The following is a 20381-nucleotide window of genomic DNA, read 5'->3' as shown; positions in this document are numbered from 1 at the left end:
TGTGCAATGACAAAGCTAATTGTCGTCAAAACTGCAGCCCAAATTTGGGCCTTTTCGCCTTCCCACCTCACCACCACCCAAAATAGCAAGTCACCCAACCAGCGTTTGCTTGGGGAATATATTATTATTTAATATATGTGCAGAGGCTTGCCCTTCTGATGACACATTATTTAAGCTTAGCGAGTTGTTCTGTCGGCACAAGCCCCGGCCCCCCGGGAGTAGCACGGAGTCGTGGGAGGCAGGAGCAGGGGCAGAGCTGCTTTCTCAGTGCCAGAGGACTGGCCTGGAAAGGGAATGGAGATCTGTCTTCCAAGCCAGGCTTCCCCCCTCAGTAGGTGAATAACTAAACTCTTCAAGGCAGGAATTCTGCTCTTCACCACCACCAGACCTGGAGAACCCTTGCGCTTGCTCAGTGATCTTTTCTGGGTTTCCCATGCTCCAGCGGTTCTTCCCGAAGTCTAACTGAAAGCTCTCCCGCTGGGCTACACCGCCCCCTGCTGGAGGGGACCCTGCCCAGGGTGCGTTTCCTCACTGTCCCTACCCTGCACTCAGAGTCTCCGGCGATGGCCCCGGCAGGGCCATTTTCACAACAGCGGTTCCTTTTCTTGGGGTGTTTTATGAGCCCCCTTGTGACAGGCGGGTGCTTGGTGAGATCAAAATATTGTGGAGGGCGATTCCACGGGGGAAACGGCTTCCCAAAGCCGGCCCTCTGCAGAAATAAAAACCGTGCTGAATAGCTGGGTTTTATTAACTGGGGAAGCCAGGCAGAGGAAAAATGCTCGATAATTAAAAATAATGGTTTCCTTACGAACACAAAATTGTATTAATTTAAAAATTGGTTTCTCGATTGCTGAGTACCTGCCGAGCCGGCTGGGAAGGGGATTGTGCTGATCCTGGCAGTGAAAATAATTCAAAATAACTTTTATGTTCTCCAGGAAGCCTTGAGGTTAATTTAAATATTGTTAGATGGGTAATTTAATTCAGAATAAGAGAACAGTATGGCTAAATTAAAGCTTCTGCACACTCTAAGCAGGGAGGGGGGCGGGGGCGGGTGCCCAAGAAGGGTTGGGCATGCCGTCGAACCCCCCCCCTCAGCATCCCACACCCCACAGCTGAGGGAGCTCCTCGCCACCAATGGCACCCTCAAAATTAAAGATACTCGATTCTAATCCAGTCACGCACCTGGCCTGAACCGCCTGGCTCAGGGTCCAGTGAATTTACCATATTTAATTACTAGAAGGATTGGGCATAGAAATTGCACATTTCAAAGGCACACTTGGAATGATGTCACCAAGATGATGACATAGGTGGCTCCTGACTTCGCTCTCCCTCCTAAGACGATCCGTCAGCACCTGTTCCCAGACCAGACGCCACTGGGAGCGGCCGGAGCACGGTTGAGGCGGAAGCATCTACCGGCACCGCAAAGACCAAGACAGCCGGCGTCAGAAGGGCAGCTCCGGGCTGGCCACAGGCCCCACCCCCAGGGCAGGCACAGCCCTGCAGACAGGTTACCCCGAGCCTGAGGTTCCTCGGTGGGAAAAGAGAGCCGAGAGGGGACATCCAGCTGCCCCGACACTGGGGGTCGCTTTGTGAGAGCCCTGTGCTGGTCTCACCCCACGGGGACTGCGGGGGAATCCGATTGTGGCCAGGAAGGAAGGGGCAGCTTCCAACAACCAGCACTCAGGTGATGGCAGTCGCTGTTCCCACCGGCACGAGCCCAAGTTGGGAGTCCCCACCAGCAGCGTTGCCCATCTGCAGAACCATGTTGGTGGCGCAGTCTCGCCGTGGAAGTCAGCGGGGCGATGGGCTGCCCTCGCGCAGGCAGGAGAGCTGAGTCATCACCCCAGTCGCTGCTGAGTGTTGTCCCGGCCCCATCGGACTGGAAGGGCTGGCGGGAACACCAGGGGCTGCAGAGCCCAGCCACACTCACGCCCACAGGTGGGCCGGTGGAGCTGATCATGCCCGAGCAAAGCCAGTACGGGGCGTGGAGGGTTCCCCTGCTCCACCCAGGTGGTGGATGGGACCTGGTGGGTGTCATTCCAGCCCCATCCTCCCTCCACTGGGTACAGCTCCCTGGCCCTGCAGACCAGACAGCCTGTTCGGAAAATTTGAGAGGTGCCTAGGGTGAGCCCTCCTACTTTGCCCAGGGGAGGGAGCTGAGTCTTAGCCCCATCCACTCTGCGTGTGGCTCCCCACCCCGACTGGCCGGAGGACAGCCACAAATAATCCAATTTAAAAATGGGCAAAGGACTTAAAGAGACATTTTCCAAAGAAGATACACGAACAGCCAACGGATCTGTGAAAAGATGCTCAACATCACCAGTCATCAGGGAAATGCAAACCAAAGCCACAGTGAGACAGCAGGTCACATGGTATTGCCTGTTGGAACGGCCACGGTTAGAAAGATAAGAGCCGCGCTGGCGAGGGTGTGGAGAAAGGGGGACTCTAAGTGCTGTTGGTGGGAACGTAAGTGGGCGCAGCCCCTATGGACAGCAGTATGGAGGATCCTCAAAAAATGAAAAGTAGAACGACCGCCCTGGCTGGTGTGGCTCAGTGGATTGAGTTCTGGCCTGCGAACCAAGGGGTCACTGGTTGGATTCTCGGTCAGGACACATGCCTGGGGTGTGGTCCAGGTCCCCAGTAGGGGGCGCCTGAGAGGCAACCACTCATTGATGTGTCTCTCCCCTTTTCTCTCTCCCTTTCCCTCTCTCTAAACATAAATAAAATAAAATCTTTAAAAAAAATTAAAAATAATAAAAGTCGAACTACCATATAATCCAGCAATTCCATTTCTGAGGATACATCCAAAGGAAATGAAAACACCATGTCAAAGAGATACCTACGCTCCCATATTCAGAGCAGAATTATTTACAATAGCCAAGATGTAGAAACAACTTGAGTGTCCATCAATGGATGAATAGAGAAAGAAGATGTAAGATAGACACATACACACACGCGCACACACACACACAATGCAATATTATTCAGCCATATAAAATGAGGAAATTCTGCCATTTGCAACAACATGGATGGACTTGGAGGGCATTATGCTAAGTAAAATAAGTCAGACAAAAAGACAAATGCTGTATGATTTCACTTATATGTGGAATCTTAAAAAAAACTAACTCATAGAAAAAGAGACCCGGTTATTCGTGGTTGCGGACCCGGGGGGAGGGGGAGGGGAACTGCAGGAAGGTGGCCCAGAGGTACGACCTTCCAGTCCTAAGATATCCCAGTGCTAGGAGCACAGTGTACAACTTAACGACTACGGTGAATGCCCCTGTGTGACCCATCAGAAAGGTGTTCGAAGAGTGGATCCTAAGAAGCAGTTCTCATCGGAAGCAGAAAAAATATTTTCTTTTCTATGCAAGAGGATGGATGGTAACCACTTTCTGTGGTAATCATTCCATGATGTGTGTGAGCCAAATCATTAGGCAATACACCTTAAACTTAGACATTAATGTACGCCAATTATGTCTTAATCGAACAAGAAAATAAAAATTTTAACCAGTGCTATAACAAAATCCAATTCCCAGGGACATGGTGAAGTTGGGAATCAAAATCCCACTTGGAACTACCAATGGCTAATGGTTAGCCCCTATTACTTCTTTACGGTTGGAGCACACAGACAAGGGGTCAGAGGCCTCATCAGCTCTTTGTAGTAGCAACAAACCCAAACGTTGGCATCGGATGTTGGGGACCCCTCTTCGGTGCTCAGCCAGCATTCAGTTCTGCAAGTTTAGCTCCCTCATAGGCTAGTATGGTTACAATGACAGCCATGCTTGTGTGTGTGATTACATGTTGGTCTCATGATTACATGTGATAGTGCACATGCACACATACAATTATGTTATGGTTACATATGCGATTTGCCTGTTGGTCTCTCACAGGTAACGGACAATAGGGCCTTACGTCGCACTGAGTGTATTTTTTTATTTGTTTATTTATTTATTTATAGAGAGGGAAGTGAGGGGGGAGAGAGAGAGAGAGAAACATCAATGTGCAGTTGCTGGAGGTCATGGCCTGCAACCCAGGCATGTACCCTGACTGGGAATCGAACCTGCAACACTTTGGTTCGCAGCCCGCGCTCAATCCACTGAGCTACGCCAGCCAGGGCACTGAGTGTATTTTAACTAAGAGCAGACGTCAGAATCTCCCCTCCTCTACTCCCTGGGGACTGACCAGGCACTGCAGAGTCAGTGCAGCAGCAGTGATTTGGGACAGCAGCCCCCAGGGTTCAGAAACGCACACCCAGTGGAGAGCCATGCATCAGAGAGGTGGGACTGAGACAGGCAAAGACCGTGAACTCTTGGCTGGGACCTGGCTCCCCCGCTTATTACTTGTATAAGCTTGAGCTGGGCACTTAAGCCTGTCTGTGCCCTCCATGTGCCGTGGGGATGATAACAGTGCTTGCCCCGGAGTGTTACCGTGAGGATTAAATAAGATAAAACAAGGGCCGTCCGTGCACAGAACAGGCTGAGCCCAGTGCTCGTCCTCGGGCCACGGTGGCGGTGTTCATCCGGCACTCCATTGCAGGCAGGGCTCCTGATGTCAGCGCAGAGTGGTGCACAGTGAATGATAAGTGCTCTGGGGGCTGTGTGATGCCATCAGAGCAAAAGGGGGGAGTAAGGAAAGGGAATGAGGATGGAAGGAGATAGGAAATGGTGGGGAGCCACCAGCACTTGATTCAGGGAACACTAAAAGCCCTCCCTCCTTCTTCCCACATTATTCATTCTGCTGAACAAAACACTGGCGAGGGCTTGAACGGAAATTCATAGACATACAGGTTTAAGAATGATCTGCAGTTGTCCCAAATGTAGCAACCTGATATGGCCAAACTTCTGTCTCCAGTGGAAGTGACCCCAGCCTGTATGACCCTACCCCCCACTTTTTGCCTTCTTGACTCTTCTTCCCAGCTGCGGCAAGTCTGATGACACAGACCTTCCCACTTGAAGCTCAGTTTCCATGTAATCCTGAAAACTCGCCACCGTTATGCGTCTACCCATGCTTCGGTGCATTCTCCTTTCTAAATGTTCTAGCTCAAATGTTGCATGCCCTTCTCTCTGGGATGATTCCATGGAAACAGCAATAGCTTGAAGAATTAGGTAGTCCCAGGTTCAAATCCAGCCCCTGCACTTGTGCACTTGCAATACAGGAAGCAGTAAACCTGGTTCAATGTCTAAGTGTTAACTGGCCAAAGTCTTGAGATCTAAGTCCTAGACCAGTCCTACCATTTCCTGCTGTGTGATCTTGAATGAGTATGTAACCTCTCTGTTTCTGGCTCAGTGTCCTCCTTTGGCAAGTGGCCTTTGTGAGCATGAACTCAGACAATAGGAGCAAGTTACCCAACACAATGCCTGTATACACTGGCACTCAGCACATGCTAAAGTTACTATTAACCATCAGCATCATCATTAAGTGCCATTGAGTCATGAGGATACGGTAAGGAGGGACTGGACATCTCCCGACCTCTTCCCCGTGCCTGCTTCTATCTCCCGTTGCCTTCGGCAGTTACCCCAGAGACGTCTGGATTTGCAGTCGGTTATGTTGGAAGAGCCTGAGCTGAGTGGGCTTCAATTTATTCACTCGCAGCCATGCACTCAGGGCTAGCTAGACCTCAAGAGTCACCTCCTCCTTTACCCCTAACCAGAGGCTAGTCCCCCAACTCTGCCTTCTGGGACAGGCTTTCTTCTCTGTCAGATCAGATCAGCCTCTAACTGAGCATTAACTCGTGTCTGGACGTGTCCCGCCACTCCTTCCCAATCTAAGTGGATTGGTCCTTCCCTTTGCCGGACTCCCTCAGCCCGGCTGAGCTCTCCCCACTGAGGTCTGCGTCCTGGACAGTGGCCAGACTTTTCTCACGTAGAAGTAAAGGATTTCACCCGAGAATGAGTCTGTGTCCCAGGTCTTTGTAAAGCGTGGATTTCGAAGACCTTCTCCCTAACCTTCTGGGTACCTTTACTTAAGGCTTCCAAAGAAATCCTGGCACCTGCTGTTATGGAGTGTTAGCTACTCAGCTGATTACACGGTCAACAAGAGTAATGAGTGTGCAAATATACAGACCCTCTCACCCCACGCACTGCACAGTTTTTGCCATTCACACTTCCCACGGCGTGGCAGCACCCTGCGTGACGGTGCAGTGCACAGCTCTGTAGCGGCTGGAGGCGGCCACGCCCAGAGCAGTCATCGCTCAGAGCAGCCCCGGTGATATATCGCTTCCTAACCGGACCCTTTGTCTGTGTTCTCCCAGGTCCACGGAAGGAACCTCTTGTCCATCGACTACGACCGGAATATCCGGACGGAGAAGATCTACGACGACCACCGGAAGTTCACCCTGAGGATCATTTACGACCAGGTGGGCCGCCCCTTCCTCTGGCTCCCCAGCAGCGGGCTGGCCGCCGTCAACGTCTCCTACTTCTTCAACGGGCGTCTGGCCGGCCTGCAGCGCGGGGCCATGAGCGAGAGGACGGACATCGACAAGCAGGGCCGCGTGGTGTCGCGCATGTTCGCGGACGGGAAAGTGTGGAGCTACTCCTACCTCGACAAGGTGGGTAACCGCGCTGCCCTCGGCCCCCCCAGGCTTTCTCCTGCTGACGCTGCTCTTTTTAAGCTGGCCTGCCCTGCTTTGCCCTAAGACACCTGAACGTCTTTGCTTGGACCTCGCAAGGCTTCCCCTCCCATGACCCTCCTCACCGGGAGAAGGGTGATCTGAAGGAAACGTTATTCGTAGCTCAGCACTATTGCCACTAAAAGAAAAAAAAAAATCTAGACACTCAGAAATGGCAAAAAGGACAGATTGTCTTACTTTATCCCCAAACTAATAATAAGTGCTGTTGAGGCTGACAGAACCACTGGCAGCATGGCAAAGCATCACTCCTAAACTAGAAATGCACTGACTCATTTCTGCCGTGGCCCAAAGGTAAGCCACCAGAAGAGGGAATTGTGCCTAAAGCCCAAGCACGCAGAGCAAACGCCCTCCCACTTGGCCTGTCGCTGAACCGGCCAGCGATCCTCTCCATGTAATTCCATGTCTGGAAGCGCCAGATTCAGGTCTCTGTGTAGGAGAAGGTCAGGTCAGATCAGCAGTAACAGCAGGTCCCTTCTGGGCACAAGTCAAGCTGTTTGAGGGTCAACTTGCTCAGCACTGCCACCTCTGTCATCAGACAGGGGCTTGCTCAGTCCGGGCCTCTCGCCTGGACTCACCCTCAATGCAGGTCCATTTCCATTCCCTCGAGCCTCGCCTCCTGATCAGTGTCCACTGCAGACAGAGCTGTCACCGCTGCAAGAGAGGGGCCACTGCCCCTTTGGTCCCTCCTGAGTACTGTTCCCATTATATCCTAGAATACGGGAATGGCTGACTGGAGGATGCAGGAATCTCCCAATTGCCTTGAGCTTGAGGCCATTTTTTTTCTCCCAAAGAATCAGTGATTCTGGGCTTTTTAATCTTTTCAGTAGCTTCTAAATGGAGCATTTGCTGTCTCTGTAGATTTAATCAGGGGTGGCAGAAACATAGTATGTGTGTCACACCTGTCCCCTGCTGGGTCACTGGCAGTCATTTCTGAGCAATGTCGGGATTCCTCTTTATTGAGTCTGCAGGAAAACTCTCCCAGTGCCTCCCACCTCAGCCCTCCCGGCCCTCGCTGCTCAGAGCGTGGTCCGAGCAACAGCAGCATCACCTGGGGGCTTGTTACAAAAGCAGAGTCTCAGGCCCCGCCCCCTCCCAGAGCTGATGCATTGGAATCTGCCTTTTAACAAGATCCCTGGGCATTTTGCATGCACATTACAGTTGGCGAAACCCTGCTCCAGGCAGGCACCCTGATCCGTCAGCGCTGGCATGCCCGATGAGGCCGACCCACTCAAAACCTCCGCTCCAAACCTCCCCATCCTTCGTGCCTTTGAGTGGGCTTTCTGGGAAATGGGATGAATTCTGTCAGTTTGAGGGCACTGGTCCTAAAAAGCCAACTCACGGGCTCCCTTCCCCTTCCCTCCCTCCAGTCCATGGTCCTCCTGCTGCAGAGCCAGCGCCAGTACATCTTCGAGTACGACTCCTCCGACCGCCTCCACGCCGTCACCATGCCCAGTGTTGCCCGGCACAGCATGTCCACGCACACCTCCATCGGCTACATCCGCAACATCTACAACCCGCCCGAGAGCAACGCGTCAGTGATCTTCGACTACAGTGACGACGGCCGCATCCTGAAGACGTCCTTTCTGGGCACCGGGCGCCAGGTGTTCTACAAGTACGGGAAACTCTCCAAGTTGTCCGAGATGGTCTACGACAGCACCGCCGTCACCTTCGGGTACGACGAGACCACCGGCGTTCTGAAGATGGTCAACCTCCAGAGTGGGGGCTTCTCCTGCACCATCCGGTACCGGAAGATTGGCCCGCTCGTGGACAAGCAGATCTATAGGTTTTCTGAGGAAGGCATGGTCAACGCCAGGTTTGACTACACCTATCACGACAACAGCTTCCGGATCGCCAGCATCAAGCCCGTCATAAGTGAAACCCCCCTCCCCGTTGACCTCTACCGCTATGATGAGATCTCTGGCAAGGTGGAGCACTTCGGCAAGTTTGGGGTTATCTACTATGACATCAACCAGATCATCACGACTGCCGTGATGACCCTCAGCAAACACTTTGACACCCACGGGCGGATCAAGGAGGTTCAGTACGAGATGTTCAGGTCCCTCATGTACTGGATGACGGTGCAGTACGACAGCATGGGCAGGGTGATTAAGCGGGAGCTGAAACTGGGGCCCTACGCCAACACCACCAAGTACACCTACGACTACGACGGGGACGGGCAGCTCCAGAGCGTGGCCGTCAACGACCGCCCCACCTGGCGCTACAGCTACGACCTCAACGGGAACCTGCACTTGCTGAACCCGGGCAACAGTGTGCGCCTCATGCCCTTGCGCTACGACCTCCGGGACCGGATCACCCGGCTTGGCGACGTGCAGTACAGAATCGACGATGACGGCTACCTGTGCCAGCGCGGGGCGGACATCTTCGAGTACAACTCCAAGGGCCTCCTCACGCGAGCCTACAACAAGGCCAGCGGGTGGAGCGTCCAGTACCGCTACGACGGCGTAGGGCGGCGGGCTTCCTACAAGACCAACCTGGGCCACCACCTGCAGTATTTCTACTCGGACCTCCACAACCCGACCCGCATCACCCACGTCTACAACCACTCCAACTCAGAGATAACCTCGCTCTACTACGACCTCCAAGGTCACCTCTTCGCCATGGAGAGCAGCAGCGGGGAGGAGTACTACGTGGCCTCAGATAACACGGGGACCCCCCTGGCTGTGTTCAGCATCAACGGTCTCATGATCAAACAGCTGCAGTACACGGCCTACGGGGAGATTTATTATGACTCCAACCCTGACTTCCAGATGGTCATCGGCTTCCACGGGGGACTCTACGATCCCCTGACCAAGCTGGTCCACTTCACTCAACGTGACTACGATGTGCTGGCGGGGCGGTGGACCTCTCCAGACTACACCATGTGGAAGAATGTGGGCAGGGAACCAGCCCCCTTTAACCTGTACATGTTCAAGAGCAACAACCCTCTCAGCAATGAGCTGGACTTGAAGAACTACGTGACAGGTGAGGGCTTTGCTGCCTTGGCTGGGCACGGGCTCCCTGTGGGGGTGGTCGTCCCGGCGGGCTGTTGGGCACTTCGGAAGGTGGCCTTGCATCCTGCACTAGGAGAACCCCGGGGAGTGCCCTGGGCAGTGCAGTGTGCAGAACAGTCAAGTGACAGCAGTGCAGAGCAGGCACCAAGTCTCTTCGGAGAGGTCCGGCCCATTGTCAAGTCCGCTCAGTTTATAAGAGCCCTTCCTGCCCCAGCGGAGGAAGACAGCCTTATGACGGGGGACGAATGGGACTCTAGTGTCAGAAGCACTTGGGTCAAATTCTTGCTCAGTTTATCAGCCAGTGGAGTATGGGCTAGTGGGTCAGTCTCTCTGACCTGTAGTTTCCTCCCCTGGGAAAGGACACAAATAAAACCACTCCAGAGAGTGACCTTATAAGCCAACTGACACAGGTCAGGTCCGGAGCCCGGCACTTAGATGGTGGATGTTCACAACAGGGCACCCGCTTGTGTTGTCGACGTCATTAGCAGTGAGTGGAGGAGCGAGCCCGGGTGCAGAGAGACTAAGACCCAGTCCCCCGCCCCGCCCGCAGGCTGGCAGGACACACGTGCAAAGAACCAATGACAACACAAAGCAGAATGAAGTCTGTGCTACCTTGTAGGTGCCTGTTATTTATTCGACAAGCATGTATAGAGTGGCCCCAGGCTAGATTCTGGGCATACAATGGTGAACAAGATAAGCACCCTTCTCACAAAGGGGTGTGTGTGTGTGTGTGCGTGTGTGTGTGTGGCTTGAGGTGAAAATTTTGATGTACTACAGAAGGGCCCAAAGGGGCAAACTGGGCCTGAGGAAGGTGATCTTGGTTGACAGAAAGGGGCTCAAGGCTGAAGAAAAACCATGAGCAAAAGCCAGAAGGACATAGGAAGCGTTGAGATGGGATGGAGACAGGGAGACCAGAGGGCAAATGGTCTGCTTCCTCACGGTGAGTGAGCCGTTGGTGAAATGAGGGCCCCTATCCGTCCACTCACGTCTACCCCTCCCAACACATACTTAGAACTAGAAATGCAGTAGAAGTAAGATAAAGCCCCTATCCTCAGAGAAATAAGGAAATCGGGATGGATGCTTGCATGGATGGATGAATGGATGGATGGAGCTCCAAAGGACCAACTTCCAGCAAAGAAATTAGAGCCTTCTCGCCTGCGCATGCATTGTACAGGAACAACGTGGGGACCCCAAGTCCAAGGCCCTACCCCAAGTTCCAGGAAGCTCATAGCTCTTGGCCATGGGTCAGAGAGGCATCAAGCCTACGTGTCCAAAGGAACAGACACAAATAGGCAACCTTAGAGGTCAACGTGTGGCCACGCAGTGCCTCACTGAGCAGCTCCAGGCCTCTTGAAGTCCAGCCCAGCGTGCTCCAATGGAAGCAGCTGGCACCCTGTGAGCCTAGGAGCTGCGGCTGAGCTGGGTCCCTCCTCCCCATTCTCCCCCCACACCTCCTGTAGCAGGAGGCACTCCCACGCTCTGCCGCCAGGCGTCCTCGCTGCCCTGGGGCTCAGCCTGACTGTCGCCCGGCCATTCACAGCACTTTCAAATTAAAACCTCCCTGAAAAAAACCACGCACATGGGCGTAGTTTCTGATAATGGTAAGTGCTATGAAGATAAATAAAACAGGTGAAGGGGTTAGACAGAGAGTGATGGGCAGTGTCTACTTAGGGTGCTCAGAGGCCCTCTCAAACGAGAGCATTTGAGGAGAGACGTTTAGGAAGTGCGTGGTGTGTGTGGTGTGTGTGGTGTGGTGGGTGGGGCGGGGGGGGGGAACAGTGTCCCAAAGAGAAGAAACAGCATGTACGGGAGGCAGGCCAGGCCTTTCTCGGCCAAAGGAGAAGAATCTCCCAACACCCAGAATGTGCTTTCCAAAGCCCTGCCGGGCCCTGCAAACCTCAGGGATGAATCGGCCAGAGCGACTTTCTAACTAACGGCTCTCAAAGAAAGCAGAACAGACCCTCCAGCTGCCGAGACCCAAACAAAATCAGTCTGTTGGAGTACAATCAACCTCACTGACCCATCGGCTACTTTCCTGGTTCTCCTAAAAAGGCAAAAAAAAAAAAAAAAGTTTAAAAAGTTTTTTTTTTTGGCCTGTTTTTGTTTTTACTGGAGTCTCAGAGGGCACCTGATGGTTCCAAAAATGGCTTCAGAGGGAAGGGGGAAGAGGGGAAACAACAGGGAAAGAAAAACTACCAGGAGGAGGTCAGCTGGCTGGTTCCTTCTCAGCCTGATTTAGGGGAGGGCGTGGGTACCTCTGGGCACAAAGGATGAATCCCTTCCTTCAATCCTTGGTAGGGGAGCGGGGGGGAGCAAAAGGCTCTTGCTTTGGCCCTCCTGCGTCTCAAGGAGAAGGGAGAAAAGCCAGCCTTTTGATGTCGTGAATGGTGGGGAAGGCGCCAGGGGGGCGTGCTGAGTAGGATGCAGGTCAGTGGGAAAACGGGCAGACTCCAGACGGTAGCTCCGGGGGTCCCTGGAGCTGGCATCGCTGCAGTATGGTGGCTGGCGTGTCCCCAGTGTTGATGGGGGCTGAGGTCTCCCGGACTGCGGGCTGCCTGGGTCCGGGGGGCCGCTCTGTCAACGCTGGAAGTACGTCATGGGTGCTGGGGCTCAGGCCAGAAACCATCCGCGGGACCGTGGCTGGGCTTGCTGTCAGCTGGGCTTCTGCTGCAGGCTGGCGGCCGAGGAGGCCTGGCGGAGAAGGACCTTCGGGGTCTGGGCCGGAATCGGGGTAGGGGGACCCCTCCTCTCCCTGCTGTTGGTCCCCTTCAGTGGGGCTGCGGGCCTCCCACAAAGCGATGTCCGTCTGTAGTGGGCACCATAGTCTGGCCGTCTGGCCAGGGACTTGAACTCACGCCCCTTCGATGCCTGGTTCTGTCCTGCCTGCTGGAAGTTCTGCCACCCTGGGTGGTGGGCAGCTGGGCGAGGCGGGGGGATGAACCGTGGTGGCCCGGAGGGAGAGTCGGGTAACCTACGTCCACTGGGGACATCGCGGCTGCCCTTCACCAGCAATCCCCACCCCGCCCTCCAGGGGGCGCGGTTACATGCGCAGTTTCTGCGTCCTCCTCCTTCCACGACTTCAGACCCCCAAGTCTCCCCGTCTCTGCGGAAGTCCTTGGGGTCCGTGTACTAGCGGTCTGGCCGGCCGACAAAGTCATGCCCCTTGGGGGCGTTCCTGCTGATGGATCCGTAACCGTTCCAGGCGGTGAGCCGGAGGACAGGGCCGGCCCAGGACTTGGGTTGCCCGCTCCGGCTTGTCCGCTTAACTCCGGGCTGAGGGCGCGGGGTCTCTGGAGGCTGCTGATGCGGGGTCACAGCGGGGCAGTGGGGCAGGGCCGCTGGCGACACCGCTGCCTGCGCCGCCGCTCCTCCCGCGGGGTCCGGTATCAACCGCCCATCACGCGGGCGGAGTCCAGTACTAACCGCTGCCACCACCCCGCCCCCACCCTCCCCGCTTGCTAACCCGCCGCCCCCCATCCTCACACCCGGAGCCTCGGCAACGGCCGGCGGAGAGTTTTCTGAATGGCAAAATGCCTTTCCTCATTCCGGTGCTTCATAGAGACTCACTAAATGGGAATTAAATCATACTGAACTGAGTCCAACCAGATCGAATCCAGAAACCATTAGAAAGAATCTGTGGTAAAAGGTGGGTGTTGGAGGAGTCACGTGGCTTGGGCTGCGGGTCTGCGGCCCAGGCTGGACTCTCGGGGGCCTGGGGGAGAGGGGCGGGGCCAGGCACAAGGACACACCCCAAGGCCACACCCCAGCTGCTGGTCAGGACGAGATCCCCCCCAGCAGGGAACTGCAACCCGTTCTCCACTGGCTGCAGCCTGGGCCACTGTAAACCCCGTCCAGATGAGTCTTCGCTTGCCACCCAGGAGAGGAGCAGAGTGCTCGAACCTGCCACTCACAATGTAAGCAGAAGGAGTCACTAAGAGGTAGTCAGGAGGAACGTGAAGAACAGGCCCTTCTCTCCGGAGCTCAAGAGAGTCTCCGGTGTCTGGAAACAGCTCTCTGAGTGCACGCGGCAGTTCCTGAGGCCGCGAGAGGTCGTGTTTCCTCCCGGGGGTGCTGCGGGCTCCTGGGACGGACCAGCCCTGAGACACCTGGGCGGGAGCAGGGGGGCAGCCGCCAGGAAGGGGTGGCTGAGAGCAAGAATGAGCTCTTTCCCACTCACGGGCTCCACAGCCACAGCCTTTTAAACAGTTGTTTTTAAGGTCATATATGGATGATGGATACACCTGTGATCAAAAGGCATTCATGAAAAGACAGACCCCCCCCCCCCCGCCCCGTGTTAGCATCCGGGGAGGCTCTCCATCCTAGACAAACCCCAGGGCAGCCAGGGCCCGGATGGTAGCCCCTGGGCCCGTCGCCCACTCTGGCCTTGCCTGTCACTTGCTGTGTGCCTTGGACAGACGTCTCAACCTTTCTGGGCCTTAGTCTCTTCATCAGTAAAATGATGATAATAGTACTCGCCCATGGGATCGTGAAAAGTAAGTGAGCTGTGATTCATAAAGCACCTAGCACAGCACAAAGTCTGACGAATGGTCGGAATGTGTCTGTTACACCCACGCAGCAACGGACTTGGACACGGGGACTTTGTGGGTGAAAAGTGGGGTGTGGGGAGGGGCCTCCAGCTCCACCCTGAAACAGATCCAGGCTCTGCCCTGAGCGGCGTGGCTTCGGCAAACCTGAGACCCCAGACAAATTCCAAATGGAGCGCACCTCCCAGATGTCACCCACGGTGCCTTGCATGTTCTCCCTGCCCCTTGTCCCGGGCAGGCACACGTGAGCGCAGAGTTGGATTTTGTGGGGCTTCGTTTTCGTAGGTGAGCAGGAAGGCACAGCCGCCTAGTTCCCTGACCCCCTTCCCCTGTCTACACTGAACATCCAAGCTGCTGGGCTGACGGTGTTTTAGGAGAGAGAACATTCCAGATGGCAGCACAGTCACACGCCCCGGGGAGCCTGAGAAGAAGGGAGGAATGAGATCTTAGGAGGGGCCTCAGCAGATTGGGGGGCCTGTCCCCTGATGAGACCCGCGACTTCCCAAGACCAGGGGTGCTCGTGGGGCCGGAAGTGCCCCCTGCAGAAGGGAGGAAGAGATAGGCGATGTGGACGGACATCTCCCAATAGGGACAGACTCCCAGATCAAGCCATGTTAGACACTAAAAAGGCAGGTGGCGTGAGCAATCATTAGTCAGGGGAGTGGCCGTGAAAGATTCCTGGTCTCCAAGGCAGCGACTGGGGACCACCTCCTGAGTGCCAGGGAGGGAGCCCTGAGGGGAAAAGACCGGGGCAGGGAGAGTGTCCTGAGGCCATAGGCCTCTCGGGCCTTTCTGGGCTCCGCCCCCCCCCCCGCGCCCCCCCCCCCCGCCCTAGTTTATGGCAGAAGGCGTGGCTAGAGAACGTAGGAGCACACAGATGGATCCTCTCTCTCTTCAGTCCTCCTTATCCTTCCGAATCAGTGAGGAGGAGAAAGTCTCCGCTGGATACCAGTGTGTACTTACCACCTCGTTAACACTTCCCGGCTCCCCTTTGAACGGACAGAGCGGATCCAAGAGTCACTCACTATCTGGCAACAGAACCACGCTGGCGCTTGGTTTCATTGCGTTGCTTTGTTTGCTTTGTGTTAATTTGATAGTTCTTTTCTGTCCGCATCAAGTGAGTCTGCTCTCCCACTTACAGGAGGGACCAAGTTTCTGTGTTTAAGAACGGACTGACTTAAGCGGAGAAGGCAGATTTATTTTCCAGAGGCCGGGAAACGCAGTCAGTGCCGGCACAGGCGCCACCCGGACAGGGCAGAGCAGCGGGACCCAGGGAGCGGGACCGTCCGAAGTCGGGGAGCCACGCTCTGCAGCCCCCGGCACCTGCCTTGCCCCAAAGAGCTGCTTTGTCAGGATGTGATTGTTGCTGGGTTAATACCGGGCTCCTCCCTGCTGGATGCCAACACACTTTGTAACACAATGTCAAACCTGTGTTGCTAGATAACTCTCAAGTGGGCTATCGCTAATACGTGTCACTGCCAAATTGTTCAAAGGACCAGTCTGTGCCCAAGGCCAAGGAATGCACCATGGATTCCAGATCCCACCCCTCCCACATTAGAGGGTTCTTACGTCCGTGTGTGTTTAGTAGCAAAGTCAACACTGACTGCCTCACGCCAGCCCCAGGGCAGGAGGTAGGCAGTGTCCCACCTCCTTACCTAGTTTGTCTGGAAGCAAGTTCTCAGGCAGGTATCGATAGTTCCTCCGTCCCCCTTAAACCAGTCAGGGGAGCCTTGGCCACCTGTGTTCGGTGTTTATCCATTCATTCATTCATTCATTCATTCCAAGGACACTTACGAAGCACCTATTCTGTGCCAGACATTGTCGTGGGGCCTGGGGGGACATCCGTGCCTGTAATAGATTCGTTAGCGCCCTGCCCTGGTGGAGCTCACACTCTGATAACTAATAGGCACAACCCACATCCACGTGCTGCCGCACGTTAGAAGGTGCTAGAAGATTACAGGTGGGGTGGGGGACCGTGGTGGTCGGGTCGGCCCTAGGGGGAGCCAACATCGGGGAAGACCTGAAAGAGATGCGAGGGCCAGAAGATACTCCTTGGGAAGGGCACTGCAGGCCCCGAGAGGAGTGTGCACCCTGCGGGGGGGTGGGGGGCGGCGGGTGTTAGGAACCGACCACGTGTGGAAGGACATCTGCTTCCTAGAGCCGCCGTCGAGAAGCTCTGGGTCTGGGCCAGGAGCCCTGCCCACGCTCCTGCCCCCCACTCCTGTGGGACTCCCACCCAAGCAGCCGTTTTGTTTTGTTCTCTCTCCCAAATCTCCTGTTGCCCTCCACCCGTGATGACTGCAGAAATCTTTGTGTGTGTTTCCACCACAGACGTGAAGAGCTGGCTTGTGATGTTCGGGTTTCAGCTCAGCAACATCATCCCCGGCTTCCCGAGGGCCAAGATGTATTTCGTGCCTCCTCCGTACGAACTGTCGGAGAGCCAAGCCAGTGAGAGCGGACAGGTGAGCCAGGGCTCCCGCCAACAACACGATGATTGTTGCCGTCACGCCCTGCAGCAGGCAGAGCCACGGGGGGGCCGAGGGCAGGTGGGCGGAGGGGGGAAACACTGGCGCTGGGTATAAAAGGTGCACAGACCACCGTGACTCCCCAGGAAAGCCAACGCTGTCACCCTGCCACCCGTCGGGCGCAGCACGTACTTCCCCCCAAACCTCGATGATGACCTTAACTGTGGTGTCATTGCCTGATCAGTACATACCCCCGCGCCAATCCTGGACTAACAACAGCACAAAGCAATCCAGCAGCAACCTACCATCTGCGCCACCTGTGATAGCGTAACCCTTTCTCGGCTTGTACGGGACATCCTAAAGCCGAGGTTTGCCGTTTCTGTCCCGTTCAGGAACATTTTCGTGCCCCTCGTAAAGCACGCGGGTTTTATGGCACAGATGTATACAGATGGAGCTTTCCGGACATAATGGGTGCCGGGGGCTGTCCACGACGGCCAAAGGGTGGCCGTTTTCCACGCGGGTGCAGCTTGGAGCTCTGCCGCAACCAGACCGGGGGGCGGGCCCCCCAGTTCAGCTAGGCCCGCCACAGAGCCAGGGCTCAGCCCCACAGATGTCGGGAGGGTCTCAGCTGCTCTGGATAATTGTCCGAGCTGTGGCACTCGAGAGTCGAGGAGGAGCTGCTGGGTCATTGAGAACAGCGTGCTCTCAGCTCTGCCCCTCGGGGACCACTCAGCGGATGAATAGCCATCATTTCTCTCATTTATCTAAGTGCCATTACCTCCCAAACACAGCCTCCTCCATTATCCCAGCCTGTCCCCCAACCGCCAATTGAGACAAGTTGTCATTTGTGAGTGCAGAGCTTAAGGCTAAGGCGATGGCGGTGGTTTCCTCCCCCTGCAGAACCAGGGCTCGAATCCAAAGCAGATGGCTCCCAGCCCGGGGATGGTCCCGCTGGACCCCGAGGCCGGCCCATCCCGGCCTGGAGCGCCTCAAACGTGAACACGCACACAAACCACCCAGGGTGTCTTGTTAGGACGCGGCTTCTGACTCCATAGATCCAGAGGGAGGTGCGAGATCCCGCCATTCTGCCAGGGCAGGCCCTGGGGACTCCGCTGCTCCCAGCCGTACTTTGAGAGGCAAGGTCTTAACCCAAGGAAGTTAAAAAATATCCACGGTACTGGCCTCAAAGAAATCTGGGCCACAGCAGGAGGGTTCACAGCTCCCCAAACACCCACCCTGCCCTTCAGGTCAGGATATTCCTGGGGCTGCCGTGTGCAATACAGCTGCCCAACCACCAGAGGGCAGAGTGCCTCTCTTTCACCTGGAAGGGAGAGGCATGGCAAGCCAGGGGGTGAACCTCCATCCCGTCTCTCCAGTGAGTGGCACAGTTTCAAGCAGACAGGCCCCGTGATCAGAGCCCCTGGAGAGCGCCAGCCTGTCCTAAGTTTCAAACGGAAGGCCTGTGTTAGCTCACGTCCCTGCAGACACAAGCCTGGTTCCCACGGGGAGGGGCCCAGGCTCTTCCCTTCCTGACCCTTTGGTGACGAGCGTCCCAGCCCACCCCAGGGGCTGGCCTGCCCTCCATCTGAGCTGTCTGTGTGTTCTTGTGCCCGCAGCTCATCACAGGTGTCCAGCAGACGACGGAGAGGCACAACCAGGCCTTCCTGGCTCTCGAGGGGCAGGTCATCGCTAAGAAGCTCCACGCCAGCATCCGGGAGAAGGCCGGCCACTGGTTCGCCACCACTACGCCCATCATCGGCAAAGGCGTCATGTTCGCCATCAAAGAGGGGCGCGTGACCACCGGCGTGTCCAGCATCGCCAGCGAGGACAGCCGCAAGGTGGCCTCCGTGCTGAACAACGCCTACTACCTGGACAAGATGCACTACAGCATCGAGGGCAGAGACACCCACTACTTCGTGAAGATCGGCTCGGCCGACGGCGATCTGGTCACGCTGGGCACCACCATCGGCCGCAAGGTGCTGGAGAGCGGGGTGAACGTGACCGTGTCGCAGCCCACGCTGCTGGTCAACGGCAGGACTCGAAGGTTCACCAACGTGGAGTTCCAGCACGGCACGCTGCTGCTGAGCATCCGCTATGGCCTCACCCCCGACACCCTGGACGAAGAGAAGGCCCGCGTCCTGGACCAGGCCCGGCAGAGGGCCCTGGGCACCGCCTGGGCCAAGGAGCAGCAGAAAGCCAGGGACGGGCGAGAGGGCAGCCGCCCGTGGACGGAGGGCGAGAAGCAGCAGCTCCTGAGCACGGGGCGGGTGCCGGGGTACGAGGGCTACTACGTGCTCCCCGTGGAGCAGTACCCGGAGCTCGCAGACTGCAGCAGCAACATCCAGTTTCTCAGACAGAACGAGATGGGAAAGAGGTAACACGATCGTCGGCTGCCATTCCTCGTCTGGATGGCTCGGCGGCAGTAACTGTTCTCTCCTCTCCTAAGGAGACGAAGACCTACCAGGGGCCCCGAGGCCGGGCTGCTCCGGGCTGCAGCGGCAGGCAAGCTCACATTTTCTGAGTTCCGATGCTGCCGTCCGAGAGAGACGTCCCACATCCCGACGCAGACCCGAGCCCGGCCGACACTTCTGAGGAAAACACAACGAACGGACGGACGAGCGGACGAACACACAATGTGCTCCGAGTTCCCCTAAACGTATGGCCCGCTTGTTCTGGGTCCACGCAGCCAAGAGATACAAAATGTCCAAAAGGAACAAAAGAGAAAACACACACACACACACACACACACACACACACACACACAAAAGAATAATAAAACAAAAAGCAACACAAACCCACGACCGCAAGACACAGGAAGGAAGGCGAGAAGGCCCCCGATTCTATTACCTCACCGATCCACACGTGAGCCGCGCAGACACCCCGGGGACCGGCATCGCCCGCCCGGCCGAGAGGCCCATCGGACTGCTTGTCGGACAGACACACTCCACAGACGTTTTCGTTCCACTCCAGGTGCATCTAAAACACGACTTTGGGGGCGATTTGTGTGTAGCGACTGGGGGGGCGCATACGAGTGAAAGAGTGAGCACTGGAAATACTTTTTAAAGAAAAACAAAAACACGAGGGGGAAAAAAACACAAAAGGAAATTCACATCCAACGTCAAGGCGAAAATTAATACCGTTCAGCACTTAACGCTCCGGTCCCCACTGAGTGCGGCCTGGGCTAGTTTCTTTGAGCTCAGAGTGTAAAACTTAATTCACGATGGTGGCTATACTCACTCCAGATCAATCTCATACTCTTTTTGTCTTTGAAGATTCCATTGTGGACAGTAATCCGCAGTTACAGGGTGTAGTCTGTTTAGATTCCGTAGTTTGTGGGTATCAGTGGCAGTAGAGACGTGGCATTGTGACACTCCTTTGCTGACGGGCACCACTTCAGATCACCCTGTACATACATGAGCCTCAAGGCACAATCACTGTTTCAGATTTAAAATGATTAGTGTGTTTGTTTGGTCCAGAAACTGAGACAATCACATGACAGTCACCACGAGGAGAGAAAATTAACAAAAAAAAAAAGAATAAAAAAAAAAAAAGAAAACCCACAAAAAAACAAACAAAAAAAAAGTTTTAAAAGAAAACCACAAAAAAACGTCTAATAAGAACTTTGGTACAGGAACTTTTTTGTAATATACATGTATGAATTGTTCATCGAGTTTTTATATTAATTTTAATTTGCTGCTAAGCAAAGACTAGGGACAGGCAAAGATAATTTATG

The 20381-nt window shown here is 55.3% G+C and overlaps 1 protein-coding gene across 1 annotated transcript in view; it reads left to right on the top strand.

Annotated features, from left to right (window-relative positions):
• Window positions 1-19722, top strand: part of TENM2 (teneurin transmembrane protein 2) — an 842102-nt gene extending 822380 nt beyond the window's left edge. The window contains exons 26-29 of the mRNA XM_045827298.1: window positions 6251-6547; window positions 7996-9610; window positions 16515-16645; window positions 18265-19722. Of these exons, the coding sequence (XP_045683254.1) occupies window positions 6251-6547; window positions 7996-9610; window positions 16515-16645; window positions 18265-19026 (2805 nt within the window). The 3' untranslated portion in view covers window positions 19027-19722. The remainder of the gene's footprint in view (window positions 1-6250; window positions 6548-7995; window positions 9611-16514; window positions 16646-18264) is intronic.
• Window positions 19723-20381: the final 659 nt, after the last annotated feature.

Source organism: Phyllostomus hastatus, unplaced genomic scaffold (assembly GCF_019186645.2).
Source record: "Phyllostomus hastatus isolate PE091 unplaced genomic scaffold, TTU_PhHast_1.1 phas_contig_150, whole genome shotgun sequence".
NCBI classification, from domain to species: Eukaryota; Metazoa; Chordata; class Mammalia; order Chiroptera; family Phyllostomidae; genus Phyllostomus; species Phyllostomus hastatus.
Note: the sequence above shows the minus strand (reverse complement) of the source record. Positions and strands in the feature narration are given on the sequence as shown.